The 15,460-nt window shown below is 39.6% G+C and overlaps 1 protein-coding gene across 4 annotated transcripts in view; it reads left to right on the top strand.

Moving 5' to 3' along the window:
• ash1l (ash1 (absent, small, or homeotic)-like) overlaps positions 1 to 15,460 on the top strand; it is a 43,566-nt gene that overhangs the window by 26,287 nt on the left and 1,819 nt on the right. For 2 of the 4 annotated variants that reach the window (XM_082520598.1, XM_082520597.1), the window contains exons 24-39: positions 79 to 251; positions 445 to 611; positions 1,272 to 1,719; positions 9,674 to 9,712; positions 9,794 to 9,916; positions 10,631 to 10,729; positions 10,966 to 11,041; positions 11,152 to 11,226; positions 11,386 to 11,454; positions 14,213 to 14,372; positions 14,465 to 14,548; positions 14,688 to 14,762; positions 14,884 to 14,979; positions 15,060 to 15,123; positions 15,213 to 15,283; positions 15,382 to 15,408. In XM_082520598.1, the coding sequence (XP_082376724.1) occupies positions 79 to 251; positions 445 to 611; positions 1,272 to 1,719; positions 9,674 to 9,712; positions 9,794 to 9,916; positions 10,631 to 10,729; positions 10,966 to 11,041; positions 11,152 to 11,226; positions 11,386 to 11,454; positions 14,213 to 14,372; positions 14,465 to 14,548; positions 14,688 to 14,762; positions 14,884 to 14,979; positions 15,060 to 15,123; positions 15,213 to 15,283; positions 15,382 to 15,408 (1,846 nt within the window). Of the gene's footprint in view, positions 1 to 78; positions 252 to 444; positions 612 to 1,271; positions 2,715 to 4,391; positions 7,005 to 9,673; positions 9,713 to 9,793; positions 9,917 to 10,630; positions 10,730 to 10,965; positions 11,042 to 11,151; positions 11,227 to 11,385; positions 11,455 to 14,212; positions 14,373 to 14,464; positions 14,549 to 14,687; positions 14,763 to 14,883; positions 14,980 to 15,059; positions 15,124 to 15,212; positions 15,284 to 15,381; positions 15,409 to 15,460 lie in introns of those variants that run through there. The other 2 variants (XR_014274039.1, XM_082520599.1) reach the window with 2 other exon arrangements.

Genomic DNA, 15,460 nt, shown 5'->3' with positions numbered 1-15,460 from the left:
AACTGTGTGTGTGTGTGTGTGTGTGTGTGTGTTTGTTTCATTATTGTTCTAATGAAACTGTCCACTCACACTCTAAAGGGGTGAGCGATTTGCCTTTGGCCACCACTACTTCCGTCCTCACGAGACACACCATTCTCCATCGCGGCGATTCTACCAGAACGAGTTATTCCGCATGCCGCTCTATGAGATCATCCCCCTGGAGGCAGTGGTGGGAACCTGCTGTGTTCTCGACCTTTATACTTACTGCAAAGGTAAAAATGCACAAATGAACCCAAATATGTTAGCTGAACTGCTAGAACCATGTTGGAATTTGGTTAATATTCCCATTAAGTTTTGATAAACATACGCTACAGGAAAATGCATAGGCATGTGCTCACTTGAATGTTTTTTTTCCTGCTCAAATACATCACGTCCCTGCTAATTCAGTGTGCATTCTTCTTAAAGGACGGCCAAAGGGTGTGAAAGAGCAGGATGTGTACATCTGTGATTACCGCTTGGACAAGTCGGCCCATCTGTTCTACAAGATCCATCGCAACCGTTTTCCGGTCTGCACCAAGCCATATGCCTTCAACCACTTCCCCAAGCGGCTCACGCCCAAAAGAGACTTCTCGGTGAGAGCGACAGGACTGTTGAGCCGGGATCTGTTACTGATTTACAAACACTAGAAAATGTGTTGAGAATGGAAGTCATGTTTTAGCTGGGGTCTTTTTTTTTCTTTCTCTGTGTTTTAGCAACCAAAGCTTATAAAATTGGGTCACACAAGAAATTATTAAAAAAAAAACACATTCACACAGAGTTAATGTAGTGTTGTATGCACCAGACTAATAGTTTATATTTGTTGTAGTGTTAGCTTTTGTTATGATGACAGCTGTCAGATTTGTATGATTTTAGAACTTGATACAGTACAGTCTCATGAAACAGATGCACCGAAAGCCTCATCCAGCCAAGTCTGCTTGTGTTGAAAAATGAGACCAAGTTAACAGAATCCAGAACTTTTCTTTTCTTTTTTTTTTTTCTTTCTTTAAAAAAAAAAACAATACAAAAAGGGATATCCTTGTCAGCACTTACCTTTTGGCCTCAAGGTTTTAATTACTTCTTATTTTGTACTCGTGGAGGGTAACTTGGATGTTAGTCAGGGTGGACTTTCCCTGAGTGTTTTTTTTTTTTTTTTTTTTTTTTGTATTTTTATTTTTTTATCTCTACATTTTAAAACCCTATCTACTTGAAACGTACGTGCTTTATGTTAAATTTCATTTTTGGCTTTCTTGCAGCCTCATTATGTTCCTGACAACTATAAGAGGAACGGCGGCCGATCAGCCTGGAAAAGCGAACGACCCAAAGAAGCTGGAGGCTGTGAGGACGATGCCTCTTCCTGCGACCGGGGTGAAGATTTCCCACCTGAGGGAGAAGATGGAAGAGGAGTGGAAGACGACATGGACATGGCTTCAGAAGATTCCGCACTTCTTTCAGCCAAGCCTAGAAGACCAGAACGGGAAAGGGAGACAGGAGAAGAGGAGGACGAGGAGGATGGACAGGAAGCCGATGAGCGCAAGGGGCTGGAGGAACGTTCAGCCGAGAGGATTGGAGAGTTGCTTGAAGTTCCATCATCCTCGACTTCATCGCCACTACACCACCCAGCTCTGGGCAGGAGGGAGGCCCAGCGGGAACGACTGAACAAGATCCTGCTGGATCTGCTGCACAGAACGCCCAGCAAGAATGGTGAGGGACTGGGAACAAAGGAGGGGGGTAGGTCAACAGATAAATGAGGGTTAAAGTTTAAGGTCACTTTGCTGTGACACGTCATTTGAACGTGTTGGATCATTTTTTTTAAAACTACTACTATTTCTGAAAGAATAAGCTTGAAGTTGGGGCAAGAATCTGTCCATAAGAAGCATAGGATGAAGAGGAGATCATATTTATGTTCTATTTTATGTCACCTAAAAATATCAAAATTTAGACCAACGCTTCAAGGAAAATTCCCATTTACCTCAACCTGGCAAATTTACCATTAATATGGCTGTAGTGGCTTGAAGGGTCATGCTCACTTTGCGATCATCACCTTTTTTTTTAAAGTTTTTAATCTGAACAGCATTTATTTGTGCGACAAGCATGAACTGCCTACAGTTTACCACAAAAGATAATTTTTTTTTTTTTTACATCAATTAATTTTAATCATTTTTCAGTCTGACCGAATGTTGCCTGGAACGGGCATTGTACTAACCGCATTAGGAATCTTCATTCTGGGATACTTGCCAACTGACCAAATCACTGGCATACTCATCATCACACGTGTGTAGCTGACTTACACTGTGTTTATACTGTCTTCTGAGGAGAGTTGGCAGTTAAATGCAATGGCGGATTTACCCCATGGACCATTTTGAGGGCGAGAGGCTGTATCAGCTCGCTTGTCAGTATTGATTTTACCCAGAGTAAGCAGATGGATGAGGAGCTTAAACATAAAGAAGGAAAGACAGTACTCTGAAGATGGTGGCAGAGGCAACCTACCTCGGGAAACCGGTGGTGTTCCTGTCCTCACTGCTCTGCTAATGCCGACTGCTGCAAAGAAGGGGACCTTTGAATGTCTCAATGTGTCGAGCTGTGGAATTACAATTCATGAATTGAAAGCTTTGAAAACATTGCCATCCCCGAGATGGTGTTTCATCAACAAAAGACCAAGACTGGCCGGACTGAACTCTCAGCTTCCCATTTGGCAAGTAAGTAAAACGTCATTTCATGCGCTGGCTTATTACACGTTACCCACTACAATACATTTGATAACCCGTGATATAGAAATACAGCCAAGTTTTGTGTTTACTGTTGGTCGGACTCAAAGACAAAACTAGTGATTCTAGTTGCCCAGATAAATGCTGTTCACATTTCCTCCAGTCTTTACAAGAGAGGACAAGTTGCAAAGTTGGCACGACACTTGAGGCCACATTAATGGGTTAAAATAAGTTACAATATACCGGAGTTCCCTTTTAACACTTCATCTCACTTACTAATCTTAGCCTAACGTGAAAGATCCCCACTTAAAGACCATCAGAGGGTTGTTGCGGCGTAAAAAACCTTACACATCATATATCAGATCTGTCTGCTATGACAACCTCTTGCAAATAAAGTAGAAGCTGAAAGAAGCTTTTATTTAAGTCACAATGGGGAATTGCCCAGGATATGCTCATTTCCTAATGATTTGTCAGTCACAAGTTGTTAGCCAGTGAGCATCCAGTTTTACATTCAGATCCACCCCAGGCTCGTTACATCATACTTTAAAACACCAACATGGATATATGGTGAAAATAGTCAGCTTGAGGCCTCATAACATCACTTAACAAACTGATTGATGACGTCACAGTGACTACGTCCATCTTTTATAAAGTCACTAATTACGCTACTTGATACTTTGTATCATTACCAAAGAAACATTGTAATCTAATTGCAGTTAACAATATAATGATATGCCGCCATATCAGCACAAATGTCTGTGCTCTCGCAGTTTCTTGTTGTTTTACAGTAAATTTGAAGTAATGTACATTCTGCTCTGCCGTGTTTGTCCTCTCTCCCACTTGGACTAAGCTCAGGCAGGTGGGCTGTACATGAACTATGAAAAGGCACATTTTTTTAGTTTTTCTCAAGAATTTATGTATTGCTTGTGAAACCCAACTATTTGGCTTGTAGATGCAATTTGTTTCCGATAAGATAAGACAAACATTATTTATCCAAAAAAAAGGGAAATTCCAGCCAAAACATTAAACACACCCTGTAGTGGTTGCTAGTTTAGCCTACTGGGTTTAGCAAGTGATCCATATGCTGCAAGGCTAATGCAGAGGCCAGCGTTTGATCCACCCCAAGGCCATTTTTTACTGCCCCCCCCCCCAAAAAAAAAAGTAAGAAAAGCTACCTCAGTATGTTTAAAAACTCCACAAAAGGAGCTGAAATAGAAACAGATTAACTAAGCACCACAATAAATAGAACTCTAAATACAATAAATACTGATACTGTGGTATGAGGTCTTACCTGAGTTAAGAACATTACCTTACTACAAACAAATGATTAACATGTTAAAGCCAGTATCTATCCCATCGATGTCTAAGCCAAGGTACCAAAGCCATATTTGGTGGATACAGACTAGTAATCCATTACCAGTGTTAAATGAATGAGCTGCCTTAAGCGACCCTGGGAATTATTATTTTATGTGTACAACAACATCAGACTTAATTTTTATTGCTTATTAACTGTTTAACAGATTATACTTGAAGCATTTTTGCTTTAAAGTAACTTGCCTCCATGCGGCTGATTTTTTTTAATTATTTTTTTATCTTTAATGTGATCGCCCTGTGTCATCTATTTGTGTCCAAGCTGCTAATTTTCTCTCTCATTCCAACTTTCTCCAGCCATTGATGTCACTTATCTCCTTGAGGAAGGCGCAGGGCGGCGCCTGCGGCGGCGGGCGCTCGGATTCAGCGATTTTGTAGGCAGAAAATAATGTTTCTACGTGCCTGTCAAGCACACTGCCTTTCACTGTCATGAGCAAGGGGCAGAAAATGGAGAGACAGCAAGAAGGGAAATGAGCATTGTTGGTTTTCCAGCCATTAAGGACCACAATGCATCCCTGGGGGCCTCTTCCAGTTTACCTCTTCCAAGACTGTCGTCTCAGCTCTGAGAGGGGTGGAGGGTGTTTGGAAGCACTGACTTCAGGAGCTCTCAAGGAGCACAAAGAGAGAGCTGACCCAGGCTTCTTGCTTATTTAAGTAGTATGATGCAAAAACTTTCTTTTTAAAAAAAGAAAAAGAAAAGAAAAAGAAAACGAACATAGGAGTTGTAACCCATGCATTTAAATGCATTGAACATTGAAAACATGGGTAGATGAATTCCACTAGCTAGCATCTGTAATGAAATAAGTGGTACTGAATAAGGATGGATAGAGGGGGAGGGATGGATTAATGATTCAGTCTGTGGGGGGGATATGAGTGCTGGAGAATTGTTCCCCCTAGTGGAACCTAGCTGCAATGAAACAAATGTAAGGGATGAGAGAAGAACTGCCCAGGGGCTGTGGGGTGGGGTAGGAATGGCATAGGAGAAATCTAAAGTTGAGCGGTGTGCTCAGATGCTGCTCATGAGAAAGAGAGAACAAGGGTGGTGAACTGCACTTTTGGTACCATGGATATTGTGAAGCTCTCTGTAATGTATCTATAATGAAAACACACTAACACTCTCACAGTATTGGATGATGCAGTCTGGAAGAAAAAAAAAGAAGCAAGTCTATTATCTTTTTCCTGTTATACTGTAGTAACTCATTTAGGAACAGAAGAGGCCTGTGGCGTGTTTGTTTTATTAGAGTAAAGGGAGGGGGTTTGGGAAGATGGAGCGTGCGCGCCTTTGTCAGTAAAAGTGTCTTGTTCTTTTTTTTTTTTTCTTTTTTTTTTAATCGTCTCGTTAGGCAGTCCGCTTTGCCCCTCTTTTTTTTTTTTTTTTTTTTTTTGTGAAGTAAAACATAATTCACCAGCTTAACTAAATCAGGCGGGGAGGGTGGGTCAGGGGTGGGGTGGGAAGAGGGGGGAACACTGGCTCCAACTGTAACGCCTTACACAGCCGTGCTCTCCGACTGCCTTGCGTGTGCGAGTGTGTGCGCGTGGATACACGTTTTATTTTGTGTGTGCACTCTGCCAGAATTTCATGAAAATATACCTTTTTAAAAAAATCAAAAAAAAATCAAGGGCTCGATGGCAATTAACAGTTTTAAGAAAACTATGGAAAAAACAATACTTAACATGAAATGTATCGTGATGGTCATATTTTCTTATATTCTGTGAGACTGGGGGGAGGTGTATACTGTATATTGGGAACTGGGGAGGGTTTTTTTTTTTTTTGTCTTTAAACTATGTTTCCTGGTTGCCATGGAGAATGTTTTCGAAAGAAATTGTGATATTTGATGAGATTCCTTTTTTGTTTTCTTCCCCCAAATGCCTCTGTTTAAAAGGGACAGCCTGCAATGTCCCGGTGCGTTAAACTGACAGAGATGTGACGAGAATGAGACACTGACAGAGAGAGGAGAGGGATCAGGAAGTTGTACAGTGCCAAGTTATGTAAATATACACACTTTACATTGAGGAGTGTCTCCAAAAGCAATATCTTGAAAATGGATTTTGTTTATTATTGTACTGTACAGGACTCAGCCCTAAATGTATTATGATTATTATAATAATAATATTATAATTTCTTCCGTTTGTATGACTATACTGAAGACACTTAAGCTCGGAGGAAAAAGATTTTTGTTTTTGTATTGTTTTTTTCTTTTTAATGTCCAAGAAATCTCACCACCAACTGTCCTGACGACATTAAAAAAAGTAAGCTGAAGTTTCGTTGCCTATAAATGAAATTCACCTATGTACTGCATGAGCGAGAAGAATGTCAAACGGACACAGAAGGCATTGGGACATGACAGTGACTTGCCAGCGACCTCTTTGCCGCTGAACATTGTTAATATTACTTTTGAAGGAGAACTGCGCTCCTTGTTTTTTGCTGCAAAGTGTTGAACACTAAAAAAACAAACCAACATAAAAATGTTAAGATATTTTTAAACGGTGACAGAAAGAAAAAGTTTTAAAAAATAAATTTAAAAAAAGCTGTCGGCCCAATATTATGTTATTTTGGGTTTTTTTGCTTTGTTTTTTTCTTTCAAATAGGAAAATGGTTCCGTTTTGTGATAGCAGTCATTGTATGATGCTTGTACTTGTATTTGTGTGTTTTTTGTGCGATTTGTTTAGTTATTTTTAGACAATCACAAAATAAGATGCAAGCATTGTAAATGGCAGACTGGCGGACATTTTGTGATGTGTACAGTTTGTCAAAAAAAAAAGAAAAAAAACTTCTTCCACTCGTTTAAAGTTTGTAATTATGATTCTTAAGTCATGAAAAATGCTGTTGGTTTTTACTTTTTGTTTTATATTTGTTTTTGTTTTTTTTGTTTGTTTTTTTAATAAAAGCACTACATTATTGTGAATATACTTCATGGTGGTCTCCTTTGAAAACCCCTCATATACTTCACAAACACACGTTTACAAAAAGAATTATAAATACCCAATATAGATACTATTGTTCAGCCAAAACATTAAATACAAACCCTACCAAAATGGCTTGAATAAAACCAAAAGGCCTAATAAGCTCGAAATTATCCAAAAGTAGCTAAATTAAATAGAAAATAGTGAATACGGTGAGGTCAGTGAGTAAAAATGTAGATATAATCCTGTAAGGCGCTTGAAAATTTATGGAAATTTAACCAAATATGTAAAACTATAGTGCTAGGACATGGTGAAGATTTACCTATATACCGGTATTTAAGAAAAAGTATTCCTTGTGGTGGGTTAATATAAGGCTCTCTCAGCACTCCTGATCCACTTTAAAGAGAAAAAAAATTACAGATGTGAGAGGTTATTTATGTAATTTAAGTATGTTTTCTGGACCTCAAAAACTCACAAATTCATATATCAAGTACGACAGACTTGTCAAGAAGTAAACGAGTCCTTCTCTCAGCTCTCGCGATAGTACAGTAGTTGACAATAGGCGAGTTAAACAACGTTTTCGTTATCGCTCTTATCGACTTTAGGGCCATACATACTATAATATTTTCACTCAAATATTTATGAATTATACTTTTCCAGTACACTGAGAGCTAAAGGTTGAAGAACCAAGAACTTAAATCTCGCGATACAACTTGAGTATCCATAGTAACGCCCAAAACGCCCTAACTGGTTCACAGCGGCGTTATTAAACTCTCTGAAACGATATCGTCTTTAACGCTTTTAGCTGTGTGACTGTAATTGTGGTTTCAGGCGCAACCATGTCTAGAAAGAAAGACCCGAAAGATAAAACCAGCGCTGAAGACGAGGCCTGGAAAAGCGCAGGTTAGCCTGTTTTTTTTTTTTAATCGAAGAATGGCAGCGCCTTTTTACTTGGACTGCTACTTAACCGTAGCTGTAATTTAATTTTTTGCCACATTATCTGAAAAAATATGTTGTTACTTTAAGCATTTGTACAACTTAGAATTTAACTTTTATTTCGAATGTAACGTTATTTGAAAATACCTGTTTTATATACTCATTCAAATTACGGTTGGGGTCAGAGGTTTGTATATCATGCGCTTGAATCTCATGGCAAGTTAGGGCTTCGAATAATTATTTATTTGAACTATTATTTTTCCAGGGTGGAATGATTGTACAACATACATCTTTAATGACTTTAACAAAACAAGTTGCACAAGATAGAACTTATTTAGGATTTTCTCTTGTCCACATAGAGTAGGTAAATTCTTGTAGGTGCATTTTAGGTGCATTTTATCACTAAAATGCACCTCCACCTAATATGTGGTTAAATGTCTCTTAGCAAGTTTATACTCCAGATACTGTTTTTTAAGCCATCTACAAGCTTCTGGAATAATTCTGGCTGGATATTTAACCACTTTTCTTGGGATATGTGGTACAGTTCATTTAATTTGGTTGATTTACTGCCACAGACCCAGCTTTTAGAGTAGGGGCTTGTTTCTTCGTTGGCATCCTCTCAATGGATTGCAATGTGAAACTGGCTTCCATGTGTACAGTGACACTGGTGTTCCAGCATTTTCCAGTTCACGGCAGACTTGAACCTAGGTGGTTTGTGGGTTATTCCTGAACATTCTTGGCAAAGTGGTGACACATCACATTTTTACTTAAATAAAACTGTGTTGGAATCTGCAGCTGTATAGAAATGGCCCCAAGAGATCTTCCCACCTTGTGAAAATCATCAGTTCTCTTTCTTAGATCTTCACTGAGTTCCATAGACCTATTCGCATTGTTCTGAGCATTAGTCAATCTAATGAGTGCTGTCAAACGAGTCCTTTTTATGCTGGCAAAGAGAAACGATCAGTTGTAATTATTCATGATCACTAATGAGAAGTTAATACGCCTTGGTTGTATTCAAATTTAAAAGACATTGTAGACCCTTCAGCACCACTTATGAAAAGATTTAAGGGAGTGTATGTATATATTTTGACCCTGTGTTGATTAGAGAAAATCCAAAATGAATTCAAACTTGTGGAGCCGGTGCTTGTTTTTGAAAAGCTATTAAAGATGTGTGGTGTACAATGATTTCACCCTGGAAAAAGAAAAGTTCAAAGAAATTATTAAAAGGTCCAAAGTTAACATGACATTCATGCCCATGATTAGCGTATGTGAACGTCTGACCAAAACTGTACTTTATATACTACTTTCTCATGTCAGCTTATTTTCATTATGGCAAACCTTTTTTGAAAAAAGCAAATTAGTAAATACAGGATTATTTTTTCCCCTGAAAAATGGAGCACATGATTAAATAAAAGTTCTTAAAATAAATAAAGTAAGACTTCAAGTTATGTGATCTCATTTTAGGTTTATTTTGAAACAGCTGCAGCACATAATCAAAGCAATCATAACAAGTACACAATAACATGTTTGTTCATCATGAGGTTTTAGTAAAATAAGTTTTCCTGTCTGCAGTCTCTCAAGTAGCACTGATTGCAGTATAGCTGTTTGTGGTAATCTAACACCACACATTATATAGAGATATGATTGACAGTGAAAACTTTTCATGCAATCAAAGTGAAAGTTTTTGATGTTTGCTTTGTGAGTTGCTATGTCAAGACTCTAGGCCTTTCTGTTTACAGGACCGACTCCAAATGAAACTCTTCCTGTTCAGACCTTCGGTAAGCATAAATATGAAGCTCTTCTACTTAGTGTGGTTGTGGTGATAGCTGAGATTTGCACTTATCCCCATTGCCCTACAGATGAATATCAGTGCACAGGAAATGCAGAGACTGACTTCCCTGCGCTGTGTGCTCTACTGAACGTGAAGGATATCCCAGCTGTTATTGCCAAGTTCCCAGCCTCCTCCGCCAGTCAAACTGAAGGTGTCACCAGTAAACAAGAGATGGTTCTGCTTTGAGTAGTATCACACTGACAGAGAAACAGAAAATAAAACAACAACAAAAAAAATCTGTGATAATTGTGACATTAGAGCAAGAAGGATCATGGGAATGTGTTCATGTTTTTGAATACTATATGCTTTGATTTGAATGTGTTTTCCACACATTACCAACATTTAGCATTTTCAGGTGAATTATGGCTAACAGACCTAGCGTAGAAAAATATACTACTGGAGAGGCAGAGACTTAAAGCCCATATTGATGATAAAAATGTGTCAATTAATGAGAATGTATTGGCATCAGTAATCTAAACATTTGGAATGTTTCTGCACAAAATAATAAAACCTCTTGAGACCCAAGATCTTGTTTGGCATGCATGAGATGGAGCAGGTTGAGCAGGACAAAAGGTGCAGGGTCTCAGGAGGTTAAACATTACACATCTACAAACACAAAGAGACATGGAAGTAAGCATGACCATGAATGCTTCACTGGAATTTGTTGTTACAGAGTCACCAGGTCGTCTGTATTTCTTAGATTTCAGTCACACAGATATTGTAAATTATTTTACCAACCGTTGCAGTATTATTGTGGTCAGCATTATTTCGAATTACTCCTTGATGCTCATTCCTACAGTATAAACAGTAAATATAATTTATATGATCTCAGACTCTCTTACTAATAATAATTTTCCTCCTAAAGATTACCAGTTACAGACGAGTGATGCTTTTTTCTGCTCAAAGCCCTGCCTAACACTGGAGCTGGAGAGTAAAGACAGAGCCAGGAGCATGAAGGTTTCTGGTGAGAGGAAAAGAAGGCGAGGGTTTATAACTGTACTTGGCATTAATTCAACATTTAAAGAATTTGAGTTTCTGAGTCTGTAGTTATCACTGGTTACCTGCAGTCATATCATTCTATGTTGTGTGTAATGTCAGAGTTTGAAAGACATCATTGGATCTTGTTAATTGAGAAGTGAGCTCATATTATTGTTTGAAGCATGTGGTGAGAAAATGACTGGATATGTCATGAATGAACAGGATGGAGGGTGAATGAGCAGATTTTCCGAGTGCTAGAAAAGATGCTCCCCTCCATGAACCAGCTACAGAGCCTTGGGTGAGTAATGAGGTGCTGCAGGGAGGCACACTCCTGTTACAGCGAACGAGGTTACAGCTGTCACTGTTTTGTTCTTGTTTGTTGGTGTAATCTTGTCCACGGTTGTGCAGGTTTTGGCAGGCGGGACTGACAGATCGCATGGTAGTCGCCCTCATGAACACAATACCGCTGTGCTCCAGCCTCAGGTGAGCAGATACACACTGTCCCCCAAGCATTTTGCACCACATCACAACAGGTCCAAATGTGTTTTGACTTCATGCCAGGAAATTATGTAGAATAGCAGACAAATTTCGCTTTAGCACTGAGAGTTACTGAAACAGCCCCTCTGATTTGTGTTCACTTAGGGTTGTGGCACTGGAAGGCAATGTTCTTCCACAGCAGGGCTACCACCTTCTTCTTTCTGAGGACAGTGTGTAAGTAGCGTAACAGTCACACATGTAAACATGTTTGTAGTAGCCATTTGTTAAAAATCAGGTTCATAATCAAAACGCCACTGATGCACCGTGATTCATCCCAAGTTCAGGTCGTGCAGTGCATGGAGAAAATGCAGAAGCGCAAAAGCTACATCTCAACCTCTACAGGCCTCAGTTAGCATGTTAAATGTTAATGTTCATGACAGCAACAACATGGCAGCACAGCTTAGGTTTGCAAAGTTATGTCTGAACAAGCCATGAGACTTCTGGAACAAAGTCTTTTGGACAGAACACCAAAGTGTGAAACACAAATGTGACTCCCCTGCTCCCAAATAAGGGTAGTCTGTCGCAGGGTAACACAGAGAGACAGACAAACATTCACACTGCTAACCTAACCCTGGGACGAAGTTGGAGTACCCAGAGAGAACCTACTCATAGGGAGAACATGCAAAATCCACACAGAAAGGCCTGGCCAGATGGTGGATTCTAACCCAGGACTTTCTTGCTATGCAACAATCCTAGCCACATTACCACAGTCCAAACAGATTTATCTATTACAGAGTGGAAAACACTTGTTCATACAGCACTACTCTCCACAAAAACACACAGCTTAGACTGGTTGGGATGCTCAATACAAAAGTTTTGAGATTGTTTCAAGCTTATGAAGTGGAAATGTTTTGAAACACTGACCCAAAGTATAGAGCTTTGTTTACTATCCGGTTGTTCAGTGATGACGCGACGAATCCTACTTCCGGGTCTAAAGTAGTCTGCGTTTAATATAGCTTTTGTGTTGTTAACATGTTTAATGTTATGTATTTTCTTCTATTTGATCTCAAAAAGCTCCTAAAACAGTCAGCGACCACTGTTGACCTCCCTCGGCTTTTATTACCGCTAATCATTTATTTAAGCTCAGTTTTTAAAACCTTACGATGTAACTACAGCCCAGCCCATGCAGCAGTATATGAATGACTAACCTCGTATTGTGGATGGATTATCTCAGTTGTTCTCCTGGCTGAAGTTTGGTCCTTTTACAGCATCCTGCCATGCGATTACATTTGTTCCTGACCACCGAGAACACTCACATTAACTTTTATGGAGTGGAAAAAAAGTTAGCTTGTTTATATTATGCTAACATAGCTGTGTCGCTAGCGGTCACGTAGCACATCATTATATACCAGCTAGCCCAACTTCAGTAACCCTACAAACGTCACTGCTGTTTAGTTTTCTGTCTTCATTTATGCTGGAAGTGATAACAGAGCTGTACGTTTTAATTTGTTTCCAAAACCCCGCAGTCAGGACATGCTATATTGTATTTAGATAGAAGCTAGCGAGCTAACTCCCTGCTAACTTCTAACTCCGTTAAATGTCATAAATTCCGTTTTCATGGATGCCTGGATGTTAAACTCAATTGTTACACCTGGTAGAGCAGAACGCTGATCATTTTATTAAAGATGAAAGACTTTAGACAGTTTTTCAACTCTCAGTAATCCCATAGTGATCGTTTGATATATGGACCTGCAGCGGAGTTTAGACCCAGACACGGCTAGTGACGTCAGACTGAACAACCGGATAGTGCAACAGAATAGCATTAAGATGTGACAATAGCAAAAGCCGCCAGTAGGTGTCACTGTGGAGATGGGTGTCACATTGTTTTTGACAGTTCTGACAAAAACTGCTTCAAATGTTTCACAAAACCTCGCTTTATCCATCACGAGAATTAGAAATCCCTTTGTCAGGTCATAATTTAAAGTCGGCGCTTCTAACCTTCCAATAATTGAAAACACAGAGAGAAAAAAACTGAACAGCAGAGAGGAGAGAAAACAATACAAGTCATATAAAATTATGAGCTGGGTCATATTGACTCCACCTTATATCACTCTCCTCCACAAGAAATGCCTGATTTATATGAGATAAGACATCTGCCATAGTGTTATCAGTCTCCTTCAGATGGTGTACTCAGTGTTGAAATCTTGCAGCAATAAGGACCTGCATCATTGTTACTGAGCATTTGAGATATAAGCAGGGGATTGTGGTCATTGTGATCATCAGCGGAGCTGGTGCTGGAACCAAAGTACACCTCAGAATGTTGCATACCCAAAAGTAACGCTAAGGTTTCTTTCTCAGTTGTGCTCTAAATCATTTGGGGTTTCTTGAATTTCTTTGAAAAACAGCATACTGGATGATGAACACTTCTGTCAACCTCACTCTAATTTACTGTACCTGCACCATAAGCACTGGTGTCACTCTCTAGTTTAAAGTCATGAGCGTAATGCACAGCGGTTTCGGCAGAAACCAGGCATGGTGGTGGAGAGGTGATGATTTGGGCTTATTTTGCAGCCACAGGACATGGGCATCTTGCAGTCATTGAGTAGACCATGAAGTCCTCTGTGTACCAAAATATTCTGGAGTTGCCGTTTATGGTGTTTCTATAAGCTAGTGAATTGTGGCGTGTCGTTATTTTTTCACAGAACTGCATAGAGTCCTCATTTTTTCACTGTACCTGACAACAAAGTCCCCCCAAAAAATAAAATAAAGAAAAATCTTTTTAAAGCAATTTTGACAAGTGAGTAAGAAAATAAGCCAAAATAAAGCAAAGTAGCTAACAAAAAACATCTGCAAAAATGAAACTTTCAACATATTATAATTCTTAAACAACAAATTAATAAATAGCGACCGCAATGTTGGAAAACCCTCTTCCTGTATTTACACACCATTCTGCACACAAGAGCAGTTAATGTCATGCGTTTCTTTGATCCAGCCTCACTCACTTGTCTCTGAGAAATAACCGGATAGGAGTTGAAGGCGCTCGCCTGATTGGTTCAGCGCTTTCGACAGCCAGGTCTGCCAACAAAAACCTCCTGTCACTCAACCTGGCGTTCAACCGTATATGTGATGCAGGTGCTGCACTTATCGCTCAGGTATAACCCAGAACTGATGGCATATTCCCTGGTGTATGTCCCCTGTGTGACCGCTGAGCTGATGTCTCTGTCGCCGTCCTGTTTTGCCTCAGGGCCTGCGGCTGAATCGTACTTTGCTCTTTCTCTCGCTGTGCAACAATCAGGTTGGAGATGCAGGAGCTGCTCAGCTGGCTGCGGTATCAATTTACATCACAGAGTTTAACTGACAGATAATGCATTTAAATTAGCAGTTAAAATGTCTTAAATCATATTCATCTTATTGCATTATGTAATGTAATTTAATAAGCCTCCAGTGCTTGCTACTCCCCTTTTCAGGTACTTCGTGAGTTTGCCTTAACTCATGATGAAATAGTGGAGAGGAGGAAGCTGCTTCTGAAAAGAGTGCAAGCTGTAAGAGTGGCAGTGTCATTCACTGAACTGACTTTAATAACTAAGTGCTCTGAATAGCACTGCTTTCACAGCACATGTAGTTAAACCGCTTTCAGGTTTATTTTTGATCTGTTTTTTTCAGGCTTTAGTGAAGGATGAGCCTCTCCAAACATTAGCTGGCAGCACCACCTCACTGGGTGGCAACAAAGGAGAGACCACAGGCACTCCTAAAAAAAAGGTTTCATGTGAAAACTGACTTTTAGCAAATTCTTAAACTAGTGTGTGCTGCAAATCTTGTGCTATTGATTCTTATTACAGGAAGCAACCAGAAAAGACGAGAAACCGGACGCCAACAAAGACAACCAAAAGCCAAACAAGAAAAGTAATCGCTCCTGTCGCACCTGAAACACTTGTTCTGTTCTCTGAGAGATGACAGCTGTGTTTATCGTTTATCCCTGACATCTTTTCTAGCCACTGATACAAGAGCGTCTCAGGCTAGAGGTGGAAAGGCAGAGGGCAAAGAGAAGCAACATGCAGAAGAGGTAACGTTTTCTGTTTGCTGAGCATCATGTGGATGCACAACACAGTATAAAATTTCACTGGTTTCACTTTGTTTTTTTTCTTTTTTTTCCCCCTGCAGGATACATCAAATACTTGCCTGAATAAGGTTTGTTTGATGCAACATTTTGTGAAGCAAAAATATAATTCTCAATGATGGC

This window comes from Aulonocara stuartgranti, assembly GCF_965226115.1.
Source record: "Aulonocara stuartgranti genome assembly, chromosome: 22".
In the NCBI taxonomy this organism is placed as follows: Eukaryota; Metazoa; Chordata; class Actinopteri; order Cichliformes; family Cichlidae; genus Aulonocara; species Aulonocara stuartgranti.
The sequence above is the reverse complement of the archived record's forward strand: the minus strand, read 5'-3'. Positions and strand labels throughout refer to the sequence as shown.